This window comes from Mastigoproctus giganteus, chromosome 9 (assembly GCF_048544385.1).
Source record: "Mastigoproctus giganteus isolate SK-2022 chromosome 9, ASM4854438v1, whole genome shotgun sequence".
Taxonomy (NCBI): domain Eukaryota; kingdom Metazoa; phylum Arthropoda; class Arachnida; order Uropygi; family Thelyphonidae; genus Mastigoproctus; species Mastigoproctus giganteus.
Window position 1 is genome coordinate 110,231,398 of NC_143583.1, and position 17,348 is coordinate 110,248,745.

Consider the following 17,348-nt stretch of genomic DNA (forward strand, 5'->3'; position numbering starts at 1 on the left):
TGTGTTCTGTTTAGGGTAATTCCACAGCAATACCTTTTAAGAATAAACCTATGGTAGACTCAAGAAGAGTCCATGTACTTAATTCAGTATTTATGAAAGCAATCACTAATGTCCTGGCCACTGGAGAAATAGGAGAGGAACTGAGAGAGCATGGAATAGAAATTTCATATGTAAGTATTTACTAGATAGTATGAATCAGAGCTGTAATACTCAATATGTTCTACGTTGATAATAATATTAGTAAATTAATAAGAGGAGTATACCTCAATATAGTATGTGGAACACTTCCGTATGATACCCTCCAGAAATTAAAACGGAAAAAACGAAAAAATCTACAACTTACCGGTACATTAAAGTAAAATATAAATAATTAAATAATTAAAGTAAAATATAAATAATTAAATAATCAATTCAACACAATTCAAAATCAATTCAAAACAATTAAAATTCAAATTAACGCAATTAAAAGAATCTAACGAAAATATTCAAAACGATTATCGTTTTGAATATTTTCGTTAGATTCTTTTAATTGCGTTAATTTGAATTTTAATTGTTTTGAATTGATTTTGAATTGATTATTTAATTATTTATATTTTACTTTAATTATTTAATTATTTATATTTTACTTTAATGTACCGGTAAGTTGTAGATTTTTTCGTTTTTTCCGTTTTAATTTCTGGAGGGTATCATACGGAAGTGTTCCACGTACTATATTGAGGTATACTCCTCTTATTAATTTACTAGTAAGTATTTACTAATAAATAAATAAAAAATAAATATTAACTTTAGTAATTTATTTTTATTTATTAATTTATAAATTATTATACACCAGAAATATTCCCAATAGGTATGTAATGGATTATTTTCAGTACATGTTACCTTTTCTATTGTTATGTATGACGGGATCACATTTTTATGACTTACTTTAATGCTAGAGGAAACTCATTCTTCCTTGATGCATTCCATGGCAGTATCCTGGGTTCATCACTTTGTTTCTCATTTGCAGTGATTTGAGTTCAGATTCCTCTGGAGACTGGGAAAATACCTAGTTGTCTTTAGGACCTTATGTGAAAGTTATACTCCTTTTGCATAAAGGGAGTATAACTTTTCCCCTTTGAGTTACTCTGGATTTTTAGCCTGTATAATATGCAGGTCAGCTCATAAATACACATACAACATAATATACAAATCATATGGATAGAAATCTCTTACAAAAGTAGTTGATGTTTCAAAAAATACCCAAACAACAAGCCGTAATGTGAACTTAAATAGATTAAAGAAATTTGATAAGTCTGTGCTTCTGCTATAAAATTAATAATAATAAAAAAAAATTCTCTTATTTGGTTTACTAAACCATTTTAATTATTTTGTGTATAATTATTGATAATATTCATATGTTACTTTTTGAATTTTGTTCAATAAAGAAATATTTCAGTTAACTGAATCTTTTTGTTGAACTTCACTGGTAAATAAAAATCTGAAATTTGGTCCTTTATCAGCACATTTGCACATCAACTTGATGAATGATAACTACACAATGATTCCTCAAAAAGCACATTTTAAAAACACCTTGTAGTAGAATAATCAGTGTATGACAAGGCTAATTTGTCATACATTGGCTTTTCTTTTTTTTAGTGGCAAATGATGCAAGAAAGCAAGCTTATATAGCAACACACACACACACACACACACACACACACACACACACACACACACACACACACACACACACACACACACACACACACACACACACACACACACTCTTCACCCATCCTTAATCCCCCCTCCGATTCCCGCCTCGGGCTTGGATCAAAGTACTGCAAAAACCGTGGGAGGTGCATTATGGCCACAGAAGCCTATGCGGCAACAACTACCAAAAAACAAAAAAAAAACATCCTTCCCCCCCAAGAATTTGTCTAGTCCTTGAATTTATTCAAGCCATCCACTTCCACAACAACAGATGGAAGCCTATTCCAACAATCAACCACTCGCTGGCTGAAGACAAACTTCCACACATCTATCCTGCAACCATCCTTCCTCAGCTTAAATTTATGCCCAATCATGAGTGTACGCTCAGCAAAGGAAGAATGCCATTCACATCCAGCTTACTCAATCCATTCAAGGCCTTAAATACAGTCAGATCACCCTACAGGTGCCTAGCTTCTAGACGCTGCAATTTGCAGAACTGAAGCCTTTCTAGGTAAGAGCATCCCATTTTATTTCCTTCACCAATCTGGCTGCCCTTCTCTGCATCATCCCAGCAGATCTACATCCTTCCTGAAGTGAGGCCTCAGGATCTGTGTACAATACTCAAGATACAGCCTAACCATGGCTTTGTACAAAGGGATAATGATGTACTTATGTGTACTAGAAAAGTTTATATGAATCATTGACAAAACCCCATGAACTATTCTGGCAACACATCTGCACTGTTCAGAGAATTTCATATCTGACTGCACAGTAACCCCAGGTCTTTTTCACTTTCTACTACCCTGAGTGTAGTTCCACACAGTTGATAAGTTACTCTGGGATTACTGCAACCCATATGCAGTAACTTGCACTTCTCAAAGTTAAACTTCAGTTAGCCATTTTTCAGACCATTCATTGACCTAAGTTTTCTGAACCATGTTGCAGTAGAATACTGAGATTACCATTGCTAATCACTCTGCCAACCTTTGTATCATCTGCAAACTTTAACATTTAGCCTAATATATCGTTAATATCATTAATAAATATTGAGAATAACAATGGGCCCAGTGCTGAACCATGGGGAACTCCACTGATAACATTAATCCACGAAGAGCAGTGCCCATCGATAACCAATCTCTGTTTTCTTCCACTTAACTATTCCTTTATCTAAAGCAGTAACTTACCCTTAATGCACATTGCTCCAGTTTATACAGCGATCTTTTATGTGCAACAATATCAAAAGCCTTCCTGAAATCCAAGTATATGATATCAAAATTATTTTTTTCATCATAGTTCCTTGGTCACTGCATCATAGTACCTATCAGATTGGTTAGACAAGACTGCCTCTTAACAAGACTGGAATATAATTGCATTCCTGTCCATATGGTCCTGCATTACTTCTTTAACCAGTGACGCCATTATTTTCCCCTGGAACATGTGTTAAACTGACAGGTCTGTAATTACTCTTATCACCTTTTGAACCCCCCTTTATGAAATGGGAATACATTTCCACATCTCCAGTCCATAGAGACTTCCCCCGATTCAAGGATGCTCTCATAATTATGGCTAAGGGTTTTTTCACCTCTTTTGCTGCCTCCCTTAATGTGATTAGATAGATCCCATCCACCCAGAGTGCCTTTTATGTTCAGCTTCAACAATTTCTTTTCTAATTTCCTTTCATTTATCACAAAGTCATTTAACTCCCCATTGGAGTTTGTTAAGCTCCTGACATCTCCTCCTGTAAAGAATTCTTCATGTCTGAATGTAGATGCAAAATATCTATTGAATTGTTTTAATTCAACATCTAATTATGGCATTTTATCATGAACTCGAATAGAATCTTGTACATTTTGTGGTTTTTGATTAGCTCAGTTATAGTCACCATCCACAGACTTTCAGTTAAATGCTAAAGTATTTTTTCATTTGCTGAATACTTGTTTTCAGTATCTTACACAGTAAAACCTTGTTTTACTGTATAAAGTTCAGGAGACCAAAATAAATCCATTTTGATTTTAATACATAAATGAGAGCTTACATATGCTCAGTTTTTCCTAGGTTCTATTATATTTTAGAAATAAACAAGGAGTTACCTTTTATTCAGTCAGTAGGATTTCTTCTTTACCAAATGTCCTTATGCGAATGAATTACGAAATGATACGTTGAAACAAAATTACATAATTTAAAACTCAAAATGTGTTCCTCACTATTGACACACGGACAGTTCAACACCCCAGGATTGCAGCGGTGAACCCCAACCTGATCCCAGAAACATTAACCCCCCCCCCCCCCGTGCAACCTCTAGCGAAGGAAGACATTTTGTCATAAATGCACATTTGGAATATAAATAAAATACTATTAAAATGAGATAAAAGTACGATAAAACAATGAAATTAAAAAATTCCTCAATGGAATATGAATAAAATACTATTAAAATGCGATAAAACAATGAAATTAAAGAATTTCTCCCTTAAGTGGACTGGCGCAGTATAACCTTAGTTGTTTTTGCGCCAATAAAACCAAAATCAAACCCTTAAGTGGACTAAAACTTTTTGACTAGTGTCATGTTCACAGGGTGGAATGAAACTAACAAACGTGCGTGTTCGGAATCTTATAAATAGGAGATTAGTTTTTGGTACGCATGCGTTCGAATGACCACGAATCAGATATGAGAATTGGACAACAAATGTTAGTTTTTTTGTATTTTCATTTCTAAAGTCTCGGCAATTAATAACAATATAATTATGTTGAATATTTAAAATTTTGGCTTCATAATAAAATAGTAAATGCTTAAAAAAAGTGGTACTCAACTTGAATAAATCTGCATGGTTTAATTAGAGAGAGTTGGTTAATATTTAGGTTGAATAGTTGAGTTAAAGAGACTAAGGGAGGGGCAAAAATAAAGCGTTTTTTCGGAAATTAGAATAGGTGCAAGGGAACAGGTGTGTACACGTCTAATCCTTGGTTGTCATTAAAGTAGGGAATAGTTGAAATTAAACTAAAGCTTTGCATTGTCAATTTTGGCTTCATTAAACAGGAATGTGTGGTTTTCATTTATTGCATGGAATTCTAGTTCTGATGCGTTCGCATGTGATGCACGGACTGATGTTTCATGTTGCTTAACCCTCGAGTTTAAAAATACATCTGGTAGATTCAATTTAAGAAGAATCACAATCCTTACAAGAATTGTGGTAGACGAGGTCGTGTTTGTTCAGAAGTCAATAGCACCGTGTGATTTTTGAGTGTAGCATATAATTTACAGACCGGTTTTGCTACTGTTTGCATTTCTGTACCTCTAAAAAGGTTGTTAATTTGTCTATACCAGTATTAAACATATGGCATTGTAATAAAATATTTTTTATTAATCCTGTCATTATGTTTGTTATTGATTATTTTGTCATTAGCTTCTAATTTAATGCTATTGATAGAGGTAATCGGGTATTCTCTTTTTAGGAACCTATTCGTCAGTTCATCTATTTCTATCTGTAGGGCAATGTTTTAAATATTCAACATAATTATACTAAGTTATTGATTGCCGAGACTTTAGAAATGAAAATACAAAAAAATTCTATTAACATTCATCGTCCATTTCTCAAATCTGATTCGTGGTCATTCGAACGCATGCATACCAAAGACTAATCTCCTATTTATAAGATTCCGAACACACACACACGTTACATTAGTTTCATTCCACCCTGTGAACATGACACTAGTCAAAGTTTTAGTCCGCTTAAGGGAGGAATTCTTTAATTTCATTATTTTATCGCATTTTAATAGTATTTTATTCGTGTTCCAGTGAGGAATTTTTTAATTTTATTGTTTTATTCTACTATTATCTCATTTTAATAGTATTTTATTTGTATTCCAAATTCGCATTTATGACAAAATGTCTTCCTTCATTAGAGGTAGGCGCCTCCGTAGCCAGGTGGGAAGGAGCAGCAGTGCGTAGCACACTCTTCTTGATTAGACCGGGGTTCGAGCCCGTCACCACCAAATACGGAGGATGCGGAAAGGTCAGGGAATGACCACCGCATATCTCGGAGCAATATGGCCTTAGTTGCTAATGCTCCTAAAAAAACCAAATAACAAATAACAAAATCATTAGAGGTTGCATGGGGAGTTTAATATTTCTGGGATCAGGTTGGGGTTCACTGTGATCCTGGGGTGTTGAACTGTCCGTGTGTCAATAGTGAGGAACACATTTTGAGTTTTAAATTATGTAATTTTGTTTCAACGTATCATTTCATAATTCATTCGCATAAGGAGATATGGTAAAGAAGAAATCCTACTGACTGAATAAAAGGTAACGCCTTGTTTATTTCTAAAATTTTGATTTAAAGAGATTTGAAGTTTCAGAACATCTGTATTAATTAATCAAGAGAAATTTTTAGTCAGATACTCTTATTAACACTGCAACACTTGTGTAATTCTCATTTAAGATATTAATTACACTACTCTGCATTTTTGAAAAAAATTCACTGATATTTTCTCAGAAAAGGGTGCTTCTGAATCATTTTCTAATGCCGATTTCAAAAATGTCTTCTTTTTGTTTACAGAATGTCAGGTCTCTTTGAAAATTACGAAACAAAATTTGATTTTTCACAAATTTTTATTAATTTTGTCAGAATTTATGTACCGAAATTATAACAAAATGCTACTTTTAACAGACTTTTATATTTAAATACAAGTTGAAAATGCTCTTAAAAGGGCAGTATGCTAAAAAGTCTACTAAACACTCTCATTTCATTTTAAGAACTGATATATGATAGGTCAAATTTTAGTTTTTTTTTGATTTTCTTGCAGATCCTTTTAATTTATAGTCTCTCTTTAGCATCCAGCAATAGGCATCCATCATGTTGACATTTCACCTCCCCTGGAACCTCATCTCCATGTCTTTAATGTCCTGTTGAAACCTCTCACCCTGTCCTTTACTGGCACTTCATAGATTTTCTGAGAAGTAGTTGATGTGGGTGTGTAAAAAATGTACCTTGGAACTAATGTTACAACCCAGCTTCTTGAAGTATGTCAATATATTTTCAACTATATTTTTGTTGTTTGGATGCTTATTGTTTCTTAAGGAGTTCTCATCCATGTCTGTTTTTCTCTTTTATTCATAGTTCCCTCAAAATCTCGTCCCTCATCAGTTTGTAAATTTGAAGTCCAACAAAAATGCCTGACTGTCCCACTAACACAAAAAAAGCAAGGCATTTTTGTATAGCCAGTTTACTGCCCAAGTAACATGCCTATCACTTAAAAGTCAGCACAGACCAACCAATTATGTCCTTCGTACTTATTATTTGTTAACAGTTTTTTCAAGTTCTCATATGTCCTTTCAAATGTTCAGGGTGAGCTACTGGATTTGACTTGTATTTATTTCCATTGTGGAACAACACACCTTTGAGACTTCTTTGATGAGTCAATAAAAAGTCTCCACTGTGTAGGATTGTAACTAATTCCTAAATAGTTCATTAATTCATTTATATTAGAAAAAATCATAGACTCATCCTCAGAAAAGCAGGGGACAGGTTCTCGGTCTCTGTATCTCTACTATGAGAAAAATGTCCCTTGTGCTAAAAGATTTTTTTGACTTAAGTCTAGAACCAAGGAGTTCTGCAGATTCCTTTGGTAAATATGAATCTCTTACCAGATCATTGAGTTCATGCTGTGAAAACAGTTGAAGGCTGGACTCAATGTCTTCGGGCATGTAGATTTCAGTTTCATCTTCAGAAGCTTCCCTTTCAGCACTCTCTGCTGCCGCTACATTCTCCAATATAATGTAGGGCATGGAATCGGCAGGTTATCTCCATGCGGGACTGGTCTAATATCAGATGGAATATTAGGATATACAATGCCCTTCTTACTCCTTGCACTGTATCCCTCTACATTAACTGAGCAAAAGTAATAGTGATCATTGGTTTGTAGGTTCCTGCCAAATCATGGGAATTGCAACTGGTATAGCCACCTTCATAACCTTTTTCCACACTTTGAAGTAGTGCCAGATTTCCCATTAGGCACCATAGGCACAGTGCATAGGGCCTACACAATTTTTAGGGCCTATGAAGGAAGTGAAAAATTGAAAAAAAAAAAAGCAACAGTTCACTCTTTTCACTGCGACTAGCGAAAAACGAGCTGAGAAAATGTGTTCAATCGACTCTAGAAGCTTTAATTCAATATGAATATGCTATCTAGCAACTGTTCTCGAAACTAGAAGAATCGAAGTGATGGTTGCTCCATCAGTTCAGGCATTTTATCATTTATTATAGTTGAAACTTGAGTCACGTGAATTGACTTGATTCGCAGTCGAAGTGTTAAAATAGAAGAAACGTTTTACCCCCCCCCCCTTTTAGCACATTTCGGAATAAAAGTGCCTAGGGCCTACTGACACCAAAATCCACCAAAATGAAAGCAAAAAAACTAAGTTTCTGAAATCAGCGTAAAAAACAGTTAAAACAGCTATTAGTTTCCAAACATTGAAAGAGTGGTTTTATCTTTTAGTTTTGTTATGGCAGACATTTGTGAATGGACATTAAATTTAACCTGTTAATTTAGTCAGTATGAGAAAGAAAACAATTTTGTTGTGCAAAAATTCAATAAATTTCTTGCACAGGAAAATAAAATTGCTGTTTCATTTTTTTGTTTAATCAGAGCATTAGCCAAAATCAACACTGCCTATAGCCACAACAACTCACACCTGAATCACCTACTCAAGGATATATTTAAATTCCTGATTGGTAAAAACACTACGGCTACCGACGAATATATTAGTATCAAATTTAGTAACGCCACATTGGACCAGATCTTCTTAAACAAACTCATCAATATATACAAAGATGATTTTCGTATTAACAATGCACACATTTGCACCAGGTTCTATTGCAACAAACCTTTCGGACTTACCGTCTGCAACTACAAGCAGACTGCCTGTAACTTAGATAAGAGTGATACTGAGGCCGAATGTTTCTGTCATTTGCCTCAGTATAATGCTTACAAGGATAAACACCACAAACACATCATCACGGGAGATCTCAGTATCATAGGTCACCCACACTTACGCGAATTGCTATCTTACAGTTTCAAATTTAGACACACTACTATCAGCAACATTAAAAAGATTAATAAACAATTACACGACGATCTAATGCGCTTTTGCTTAAAATTATCATATAAACACCATATACCTATAGAGGCATTCCACATCTGGCTAACACGTACATACCTAGCTATTGAAAAACAGATATTTTAAACTCACTACAAATCAATACCCACCAAATGTTTCGATCTAACCACCATTAAGCAACAATTAACTAAACTACATAAAAGGTTCATCATAACCACTATAGACAAAGCCACCAACAACTATAGCTTTATATGTAAAAAAATTTATACAACTACACTAGTAAATGAACTAAATAACCCTACATACAAACGAATAACCTACAACCGCAATACTATCACAAAGAAAATTTTGGCGCTGCACAAAAAGCTAAATTTAACCATCATTAACACTAAATTCCCCTATCTATACTGCATACCTAAATTCCACAAATCCCCAATAGGTTTCAGATTTATCACCTCATGTAAAGACAGCTATGCAAAAATCCCAAACCAAAAACTGTTACATATACTTAACGCTATATTCGGACATATAACTAATTCAAATATCATTCTCAACAACAGCCCTATATTCAACTACTTAAACACGAATAAATATACTATAGAACATATAAATACATACGATTTCAAGAATCTCTTCACCAGTATCCCCCACAATAGTTTAAAAAATGTACTAAACGACTACTACATACAATATAAAAATAGTCTACCATACAGACAACAATACTGGAACGACCTTATAAGCGCATGCATTCTCAATAACTACATATTTAATGGCAATAACATATAGGTATAGCTGTGGGTGCCTGTAGCTCCAGCCTCATAGCCAACCTATACCTTCACCACTTTGAACGCAATTTCAATAAAGATCTAAAACTATACAGATATATAGACGATCTGATCATGATCAATAGACCCAACTTCCTCACCGAAGCTGGTACTATATACCCTACCGAATTAGTACTAGAAAGCATCAACACACACAGCTCCAAAAAAGCGTCCTACCTAGACCTACATATAATAGACAATGCACTACATATCAAACTATATGACAAACGTAATGACTTTCCTTTCAAATCCATAGACTTAACCAACTGGAACTCAAATACCTCCAAACGCATTCATAGTAACATCATAGTGGCACAAAGCATCAGAAGGATTAACATATGCAATAAAGAAGATGACATAACAGACACACTCATCGATTTCAAATCCAAATTAATTAACAATGGATTCCCATACTACTATATAACACGTAACCTACATAAAGCTATATGGATAGCTATCAACAAAAAACATAGCAATAGCCTCAACCCACAAATTATTGCAGGCAAAGTTCTAGCAACAAGATAGACTTATACCGAGTGTTTGATATCATTGACTTGTTCACCTTCACTGGGCTTGTATATATGTACATAGTAGGCACTACCCATGGGGCATGTCACATATAGCTTACACTCATTAAAAAAGTAGTACCTATATTTGCTCCATGGGTAGGAATAAATTGCTTTGTTTCGTTATATTTATTTATTACTTATTTCTTTATATCATTCTATCTCGCTATTTGCCATATGCCCTATTCTCTAGAGTACCATCTACCGTTCTGCATTGGAACTGCCGCCTGTTACAAGTAAATCATATATACAATTATATATATAATTTGCTAGTTCTTATACCCAGATTCCAGAGGGTGCTACGGTTTTTTGGCTTGGTTTCTGATTTCATTTCACTAACCCCCTAACCCAGAGGGCGCCCAACATCAGATAAATAATACACGTGCTCCACTTCTCGGTCTTTCTATCTTCATGTTCATCAGTGGTAAGCATACTTACATATATATATATTTTACCAGGAATTTATTCTATATATATTTATATATCAACTATTTGGTCCATCATATCTACTTTATGCGTAGTCTTTATTATATCTTCAGTTTCCTATCTGCTGTTAATATCTTCTACATCATATAGATATGATACTTACCATAAACCAGGATCCCTTTCTTTAAGGGACGGGAGGTTACGCTCCCGGTTTCTTCCCACGTACAATTGTACTCTCCCTTTTTCTTTTATCCATATACTATAAAACCCTACTTTTTCATACCTCATGAACTATTAGAGCAATTCAAGGGGGATTGAGGTACTATTGCTATTCTATATCCTATTTCTGTTCTCCTTCCTTTAGCATATGCTGCCTATTCAACATAGAAAATATAAAAATGTAACTACAGTGGATGGAACTCTTGCTCTATTATTTGCTTTATGCTACTTTGCTATCTGTCAGGCTAATAGTCATCTCGCCCGTAAACAACAAATCAAAATCTGCTCAATACCAGCATTAGGCCATGATATCTTATCATTTCTAAACGACTTTACTTACCACATTTCAGCTCATTATCAACTTTCGGCCTTTATTTCATAATACTGCTAAATTTCTTGATTCACTATGATACTACTGTATTATTATCTTGCTATCTTATTTTTATAATACGGCTAAAATTCTTTATTCTCCATGGTATTACTTTATTACTGTCATACCATCTTTTATATATATTCAAAACTAGTTTTACGGGCGGCTGACAACAGAAACAGATTGCTACGTTAATTATGGGCTGATATATTGAGAGGGTTAGCCCTAGATAAAGTCCCTTTTAATATATCTACTAACCCATAATTAACACTTTATAATTTTTATAATTTTTGCCTTCAGGCGTCTCCGTAGCCAGGTGGGAAGGAGCAGCAGTGCGTAGCACACGCTTCTTGATTAGACCGGGGTTCGAGCCCGTCACCACCAAATACGGAGGATGCGGAAAGGTCAGGGAATGACCACCGCATATCCAGGAGCAATATGGCCTTAGTTGCTAATGCTCCTAAAAACCAAATAACAAACAAATAACAATAATTTTGCTTTATTTTATTTTTATATTATATATTTTTTTATGTTTTGCTCTATCATATTTTGCTCTACCACATTTCTGTTTTGGTCACTACTTTTTCGCCTTCTGCTTTACCGTTTTACTTTACGTTCTATCTCATTTTGTTTTACTCTCACTTTACTTCTAGGTTTTAGCTACTGTGCTGGCGTTAGGACTTTGCATGTTACTTAGGCGTTTTTGATGCACAGGTTTTCCGCAGACTGTACCTCATTGCCAATCCGATAAATTTTTTATTTTTTTTCTATCATATCTAGAACATATCTATACAGACCGATATAATGCATAATCTGTCACTTAGATGGCATTAATCGGTGCTGATCTATATTAAAATTTAGAAATAATATTTACAAATAAATTCATTGCCTAATACAGATATATATATATATATATATATATATATATATATATATATATATATATAAATAGATTAGAGTATAAATGGAGGAATGGAAAAAATAAATAAGTACCTGTAAAATAAAAGTAAATTAAAATAAAAATGCATATAATACTTAATGCTATAGATCCAATGATTTTAGGTGCCTCCGTAGCCAGGTGGACAGGAGCAGCAGTGCACAGCACGTGCTTCTTGATTAGACCGGGGTTCGAGCCCGTGACCACCAAATACGGATGATGTGGAAAGGTCAGGGAATGACCACCGCATATCCCCGGAGCAATATGGCCTTAGTTGCTAATTCTCCTAAAAAAAAAAAAAAAAAAAAAACCAAGTGATTTTAACTTTGTCATCAAGGGTCAGCAACCAAAATCAGTGGAAATATAGCAAGGCCTCTGTTTCTGATATAAAATATACATAGCAAGAGGTAAAAAATGAGGCTGACTATATTTCATAGCTGACCTGACAGAGACCAACAAGGAAAAGAAAACCAGATCAAAACTAAAAAAAAAAATAAAATTAAAAATTAGGATAAGATTAAATAAAAAGAAATAAAAGAAATAGCAAGCTACTCAAGAGGAATTTAAAAACAAAAGTAATGTAAAATGCAGACGAGATGATATTGACAAAGGCGGACAACTTACGGTGGTGTCAGGCTGGAGCTAGTGAAATGGGAAGAGGGGAGCAAGCATCAGCCAAGCTGTATCAGTGAACCAAGGAAGTTAGCAAATTAGTTCTCGCCGTATTTATAACATGGTTAAAGTAACCCAAGTGTAGGAAGGGGAGAAGGTGTAAATAGGTTAAAGTTAGCCATGTAGTAGGGAGGTCAGCAATTAAACAAATGAAGCATAAACAACCCAGTATAGGGGAGAAATATCTGACAAAGTAAAAAAAGACAACTTTGTTGGAGACAAAAAAAAGCGAGAGATAGCAGAAAAATAGCATCTTGAATATTGCTTTCGGTTAACCTAATTGAATACTAGAAATAAAAAAAAATAAAGGGTGTAAGAACAGTAAAATGTAATTGGAAGAAAGGGAATATAGTGCAGTCTGGGGTTGTTAAACCCATACCTGTACTTGGGCAGTCTGGGGTTGTTAAACCCATACCTGTAGCAAGACCCTGGACATAAGTCTGGGATTATGCTTCATGTGTTTAAGTCAGTGGTGTTATAAATATTGTCATAAAAATATGCCAAATAATATAAAAAACGAAAATAACCATCAAAATATAATATCCCCGTAATTAGCCAACCGGTGGGCACAAGTTTTCTAGACCGTGAGACATCAAGGAGGCTAAAGGGTATTGTCTGTACATTATATACAAGCCTGAATGTAAAAAGAATATCAGCCTGTTATTATACTGTTAATATCAGCATGGTTGTCAATCAGTTTTTTATATTTAATGATATTAAGTGTTTTCTTAAAATTATGGTAAAGGAAGGCTGAAGGGAAATTATTGCCAAGAAGTTTATTATAGAGATTTTTGATATTATCTAAGAACAGACTGTTGTTATATATAGTGGCTATCCTGATGCATTGAGAGAGTATTATATTTTAATTACTTTTTTAGATATGTTGGATTGCCAATGGGTGAAATTGACCACCTTAAAGTTAAAGGCATCTCTTTTGTTATGTATGTTAATAGCAATATGTGACTTATTGATACTAATGTCCAAGTCTAAGTAATTGGCAGAAAGTTCATTGTTATTAGTTCTTTCCAGAGTGAGTCAGTGATAGATCTGGAGGATAAACGCTAGCAAAGTCCTGTAGAAATGTGGGTTAGTTAATAACCAACAGGTCATCTATATACCTGTACATACTTATATCTGAGGGTATGGTGGTTTCAGACCAGTTTAGATATAGGTTAGCTATGACACAGCTAGCAGGGCTGCCCATAGGGGAGTACCTTTGGTTTGCAGGTATACAGTGTTGCCATCAAATATGTAGTTATTGGAAATACAGAGGTTGATTAAATTGTTCTAATATCTTGGATTGCAATTTAAAATGTGTTTATAATTACAGGCATACCTCGAATAACGAATAGGATGCGTTCCACGAAATTACTTCGTTAAGCGAAACTTCGTTTTCAGAGGTAAAAATACTATGGCCAGAATAGGGATACGTTCCTACGTACAGAAAATGAAAAGCTTTTTTTTCGAACAAAGAAAAGTTTTATTAAATAAACAGTCAACTTACATACAAAGTGAAATCACATTTTAAAATGTGAGTCTAAAGTTGATTGTTTATGCTCTTTTTCTCTTTCATTTAACAATTGCCTATACGGAGTTATTGCATTTAACACTGATCGCTTAAAAAATAACACTTCTTCCTAAATCAGGATCATTTTCACTAAAAAAATTTAAAACGTTTTAAATGTCATTTAAGCACCTTTTTAAATCTTTCGTTGTTAACACTTTTTCGGCAGGAACTTCTTTAACTTCGTCTTCATTATCTTTGTCTTCGTTGCTAACAAGGTTTTCTAAATCTTCCACTGAAAAACCATCATCTTCTGCATTCAATAAATTTCTAACATCCTCTTCATCGACATTTTGAAACCTATTGATTGAACCATCTGGATAACTTCATTTCTAATTTCTTGGATGTTATTTTCTTCTTCTAGTACAACTTCTGGCCATATTTTGCGCCAAACTCCATTTAAGCATTTCTTAGTGCCTTCTTTCCAAGAACTATCAATGTTTTCAATTGCGTTTTTAATGGTGTAGTTTTTCCAAAAAGTTTTAACTGTCATTTCCTCTTTATCCTGGCGCCTCCGTAGCCAGGTGGGAAGGAGCAGCAGTGCGTAGCACACGCTTCTTGATTAAACCGAGGTTCGAGCCCGTCACCAACAAATACGGAGGATGCGGAAAGGTCAGGGAATGACCACCGCATATCCCGGAGCAATATGGCCTTAGTTGCTAATGCTCCTTAAAAAAAAAACCAAACAACAAACTCTTTATCCTCTAGTTCAGTTAAACTGCTTAATGCTCGACGCAGATAATAAGCTTTAAATGATGCTATTACTCCCTGATCCAATGGTGGAATCAGGGAAGTTGTGTTTGCTGGAAGAAACACAACTTTGACAGGAATGCATGTGTCCAACGTGTTAAGATCAGTAGGATGTCCCGGAGCATTGTCTAACAACAAAAGAGCTTTTTCTTCAAAGTTGTTTTTTTTTTGACAATACCGTTTTACTTCAGGACAAAAGTGGTTAACAAACCAATCAGTAAATAACTCCTTGGTAACCCACGCTTTTCTATTTGCTTTCCATATTACAGGTAAATTCATTTTTATGTCACCTTTTAACGCCCTCGGATTTTCTGAATGGTAAACTAATAACAATTTTAATTTATAATCGCCAGAGGCATTTGATCCAAAGAGTAACGTTAAACGGTCTTTGGCTGCTTTGAACCCAGCAGCTGATTTTTCTTCAATAGAAATGAAGCTTTTTGTTGGTAGCCGTTTCCAGAACAAACCGCTTTCGTCAACATTGAACACCAAATTTGGAAAATTTTCACGTTCAATTATTTCTTTTAATTTTTCTGGAAACTTATTTGCAGCTTCTCCTGTTAATTTTACACTATGAATCCTGGCCCGTTTTTTAAATTTCTCGAACCAACCACGAGAAGCCCCAAAGGTTTCCGTAATTTCTTCAGTTTGTTTAGATTTCAGGTGATTAAAGTGGAATATTTTTTTTTATGTTAAATGGGGCTTGAAATTGCCGACTTCGTTATATCGAAGCTTCGTTATCAGAGGTAACGTTAACCGAGGTATGCCTGTATTGTATATTTTATTCAAGACTGATTTTAAGTTGGTTAGATCTATGCTTGTAAACAGAATATTAAAGTCAAACCTTTGAATGTGTGTAATATTGCCATTATTCAGCATTTATTGCAGGTATATTGTTGTTTATAATTCTGCTATCTGGCAGGATATCCATAATAGGTTTGAATAGTTGTTCCAAGGCTTTGCCAAGCTTATGAGCATAACTGCACTTACAAGAAGTGATGAATGTGAAACCAGTGGGATTTTTGTGGAACTTAGGTATGAAGTAAATATAGGGAAATCTATATTAATTTTTAACTTCTTTCTGAAAGCTATTAATTTCTTAGTGATTATACTGCTGTTACTGGTGATAGATTTGTAGGTAGCACTGGAATTAAGTTCTGCATTTAAAGTTTGGAAATAAAAAAGCTTTAAAAATAATGGCATAGTTGCTAGGCTTTGTCCACTGGAGTGATAACAAAATGTTTATGTAAATCCACTAATTGTTGTTTAATTTTGAAAAATTGGCATTTAATACCAGCAGAAGGGTGACCATGAGGCAATAAAGATTTATAGTTATGGAATATATTAGCTAACACTGAATTGATCCACGCTTAGAAGGCTTCGATGGGGATGTTATGAATATAAGATAGCTTGAAACAGAAGTTGAGTAAATCTTGATATAATTGCTTTTTGAAAATTGTAAGGCTGATTTTTGTGTATAGTCTAACTCTAAAAGCCATACGAATGTTTCTAAGTTCCTGGTTGGATATAATATTTAAGTTGCCTGTTTTAATATGACCAAAATGTGAATCTACAAAGGGTTGGAAGTTAGCCTGATGGCAAATACATCTGTGGGCTTCAGGATCGAGTTTAAATTTATCCATGTTAGTGATATTGCAAACTAGAGATTTATAGTTGCAGGCTATGAGTCCAAAAGGTTTACAATATCTGAATCTGGATATAATGTTCAGATTCTGGAGGCCTGTGGGAAGTAAATCAAAAAATTTATTAATGTAGCTATTGATGCTGTCCATGTTGGCATTATATTTAAGTATGATGGTAGTATGCTCATCGTTATTCTGATTAATGAATGATTTTAATTTGAATTTGCAAATATCTGTTAAAAGATGAAGTGTTGGAAGTGAACTCAAAATTGAGGATGAACCTGTAAAGAGCCTTCATGTTTAGTACAAAATAATAGATCATGAATTTTCTGTACATTAAACTGAGCCTGTGACCGCCAAATACAGAGGATGTGGAAGGTCAAGAAATGACCACTGCATATCCCTGGAGCAACATGGCCTTAGCTCCTAAGAAACCAAACAACAACAACTACAACATTAAACTGACTGTTGTCCCATTCAGTGATTGTCTGTTGAAAATCATCCAGATTGTATTTAGAAGTAGTATTATAGTTGCTATTAGGTTTGTGTTTCTTGTAAGGTCTGGGTTTAT

The 17,348-nt window shown here is 34.3% G+C and overlaps 1 protein-coding gene across 2 annotated transcripts in view; it reads left to right on the forward strand.

The window, feature by feature from the left end:
- The window catches only part of LOC150080636 (uncharacterized), a 76,527-nt gene that overhangs the window by 18,903 nt on the left and 40,276 nt on the right, over positions 1–17,348 (forward strand). For both annotated transcript variants that reach the window (XM_090381224.1, XM_090381225.1), the window contains exon 3: positions 15–170. In XM_090381224.1, coding sequence (XP_090237350.1) covers positions 15–170 — 156 coding nt within the window. The remainder of the gene's footprint in view (positions 1–14; positions 171–17,348) is intronic.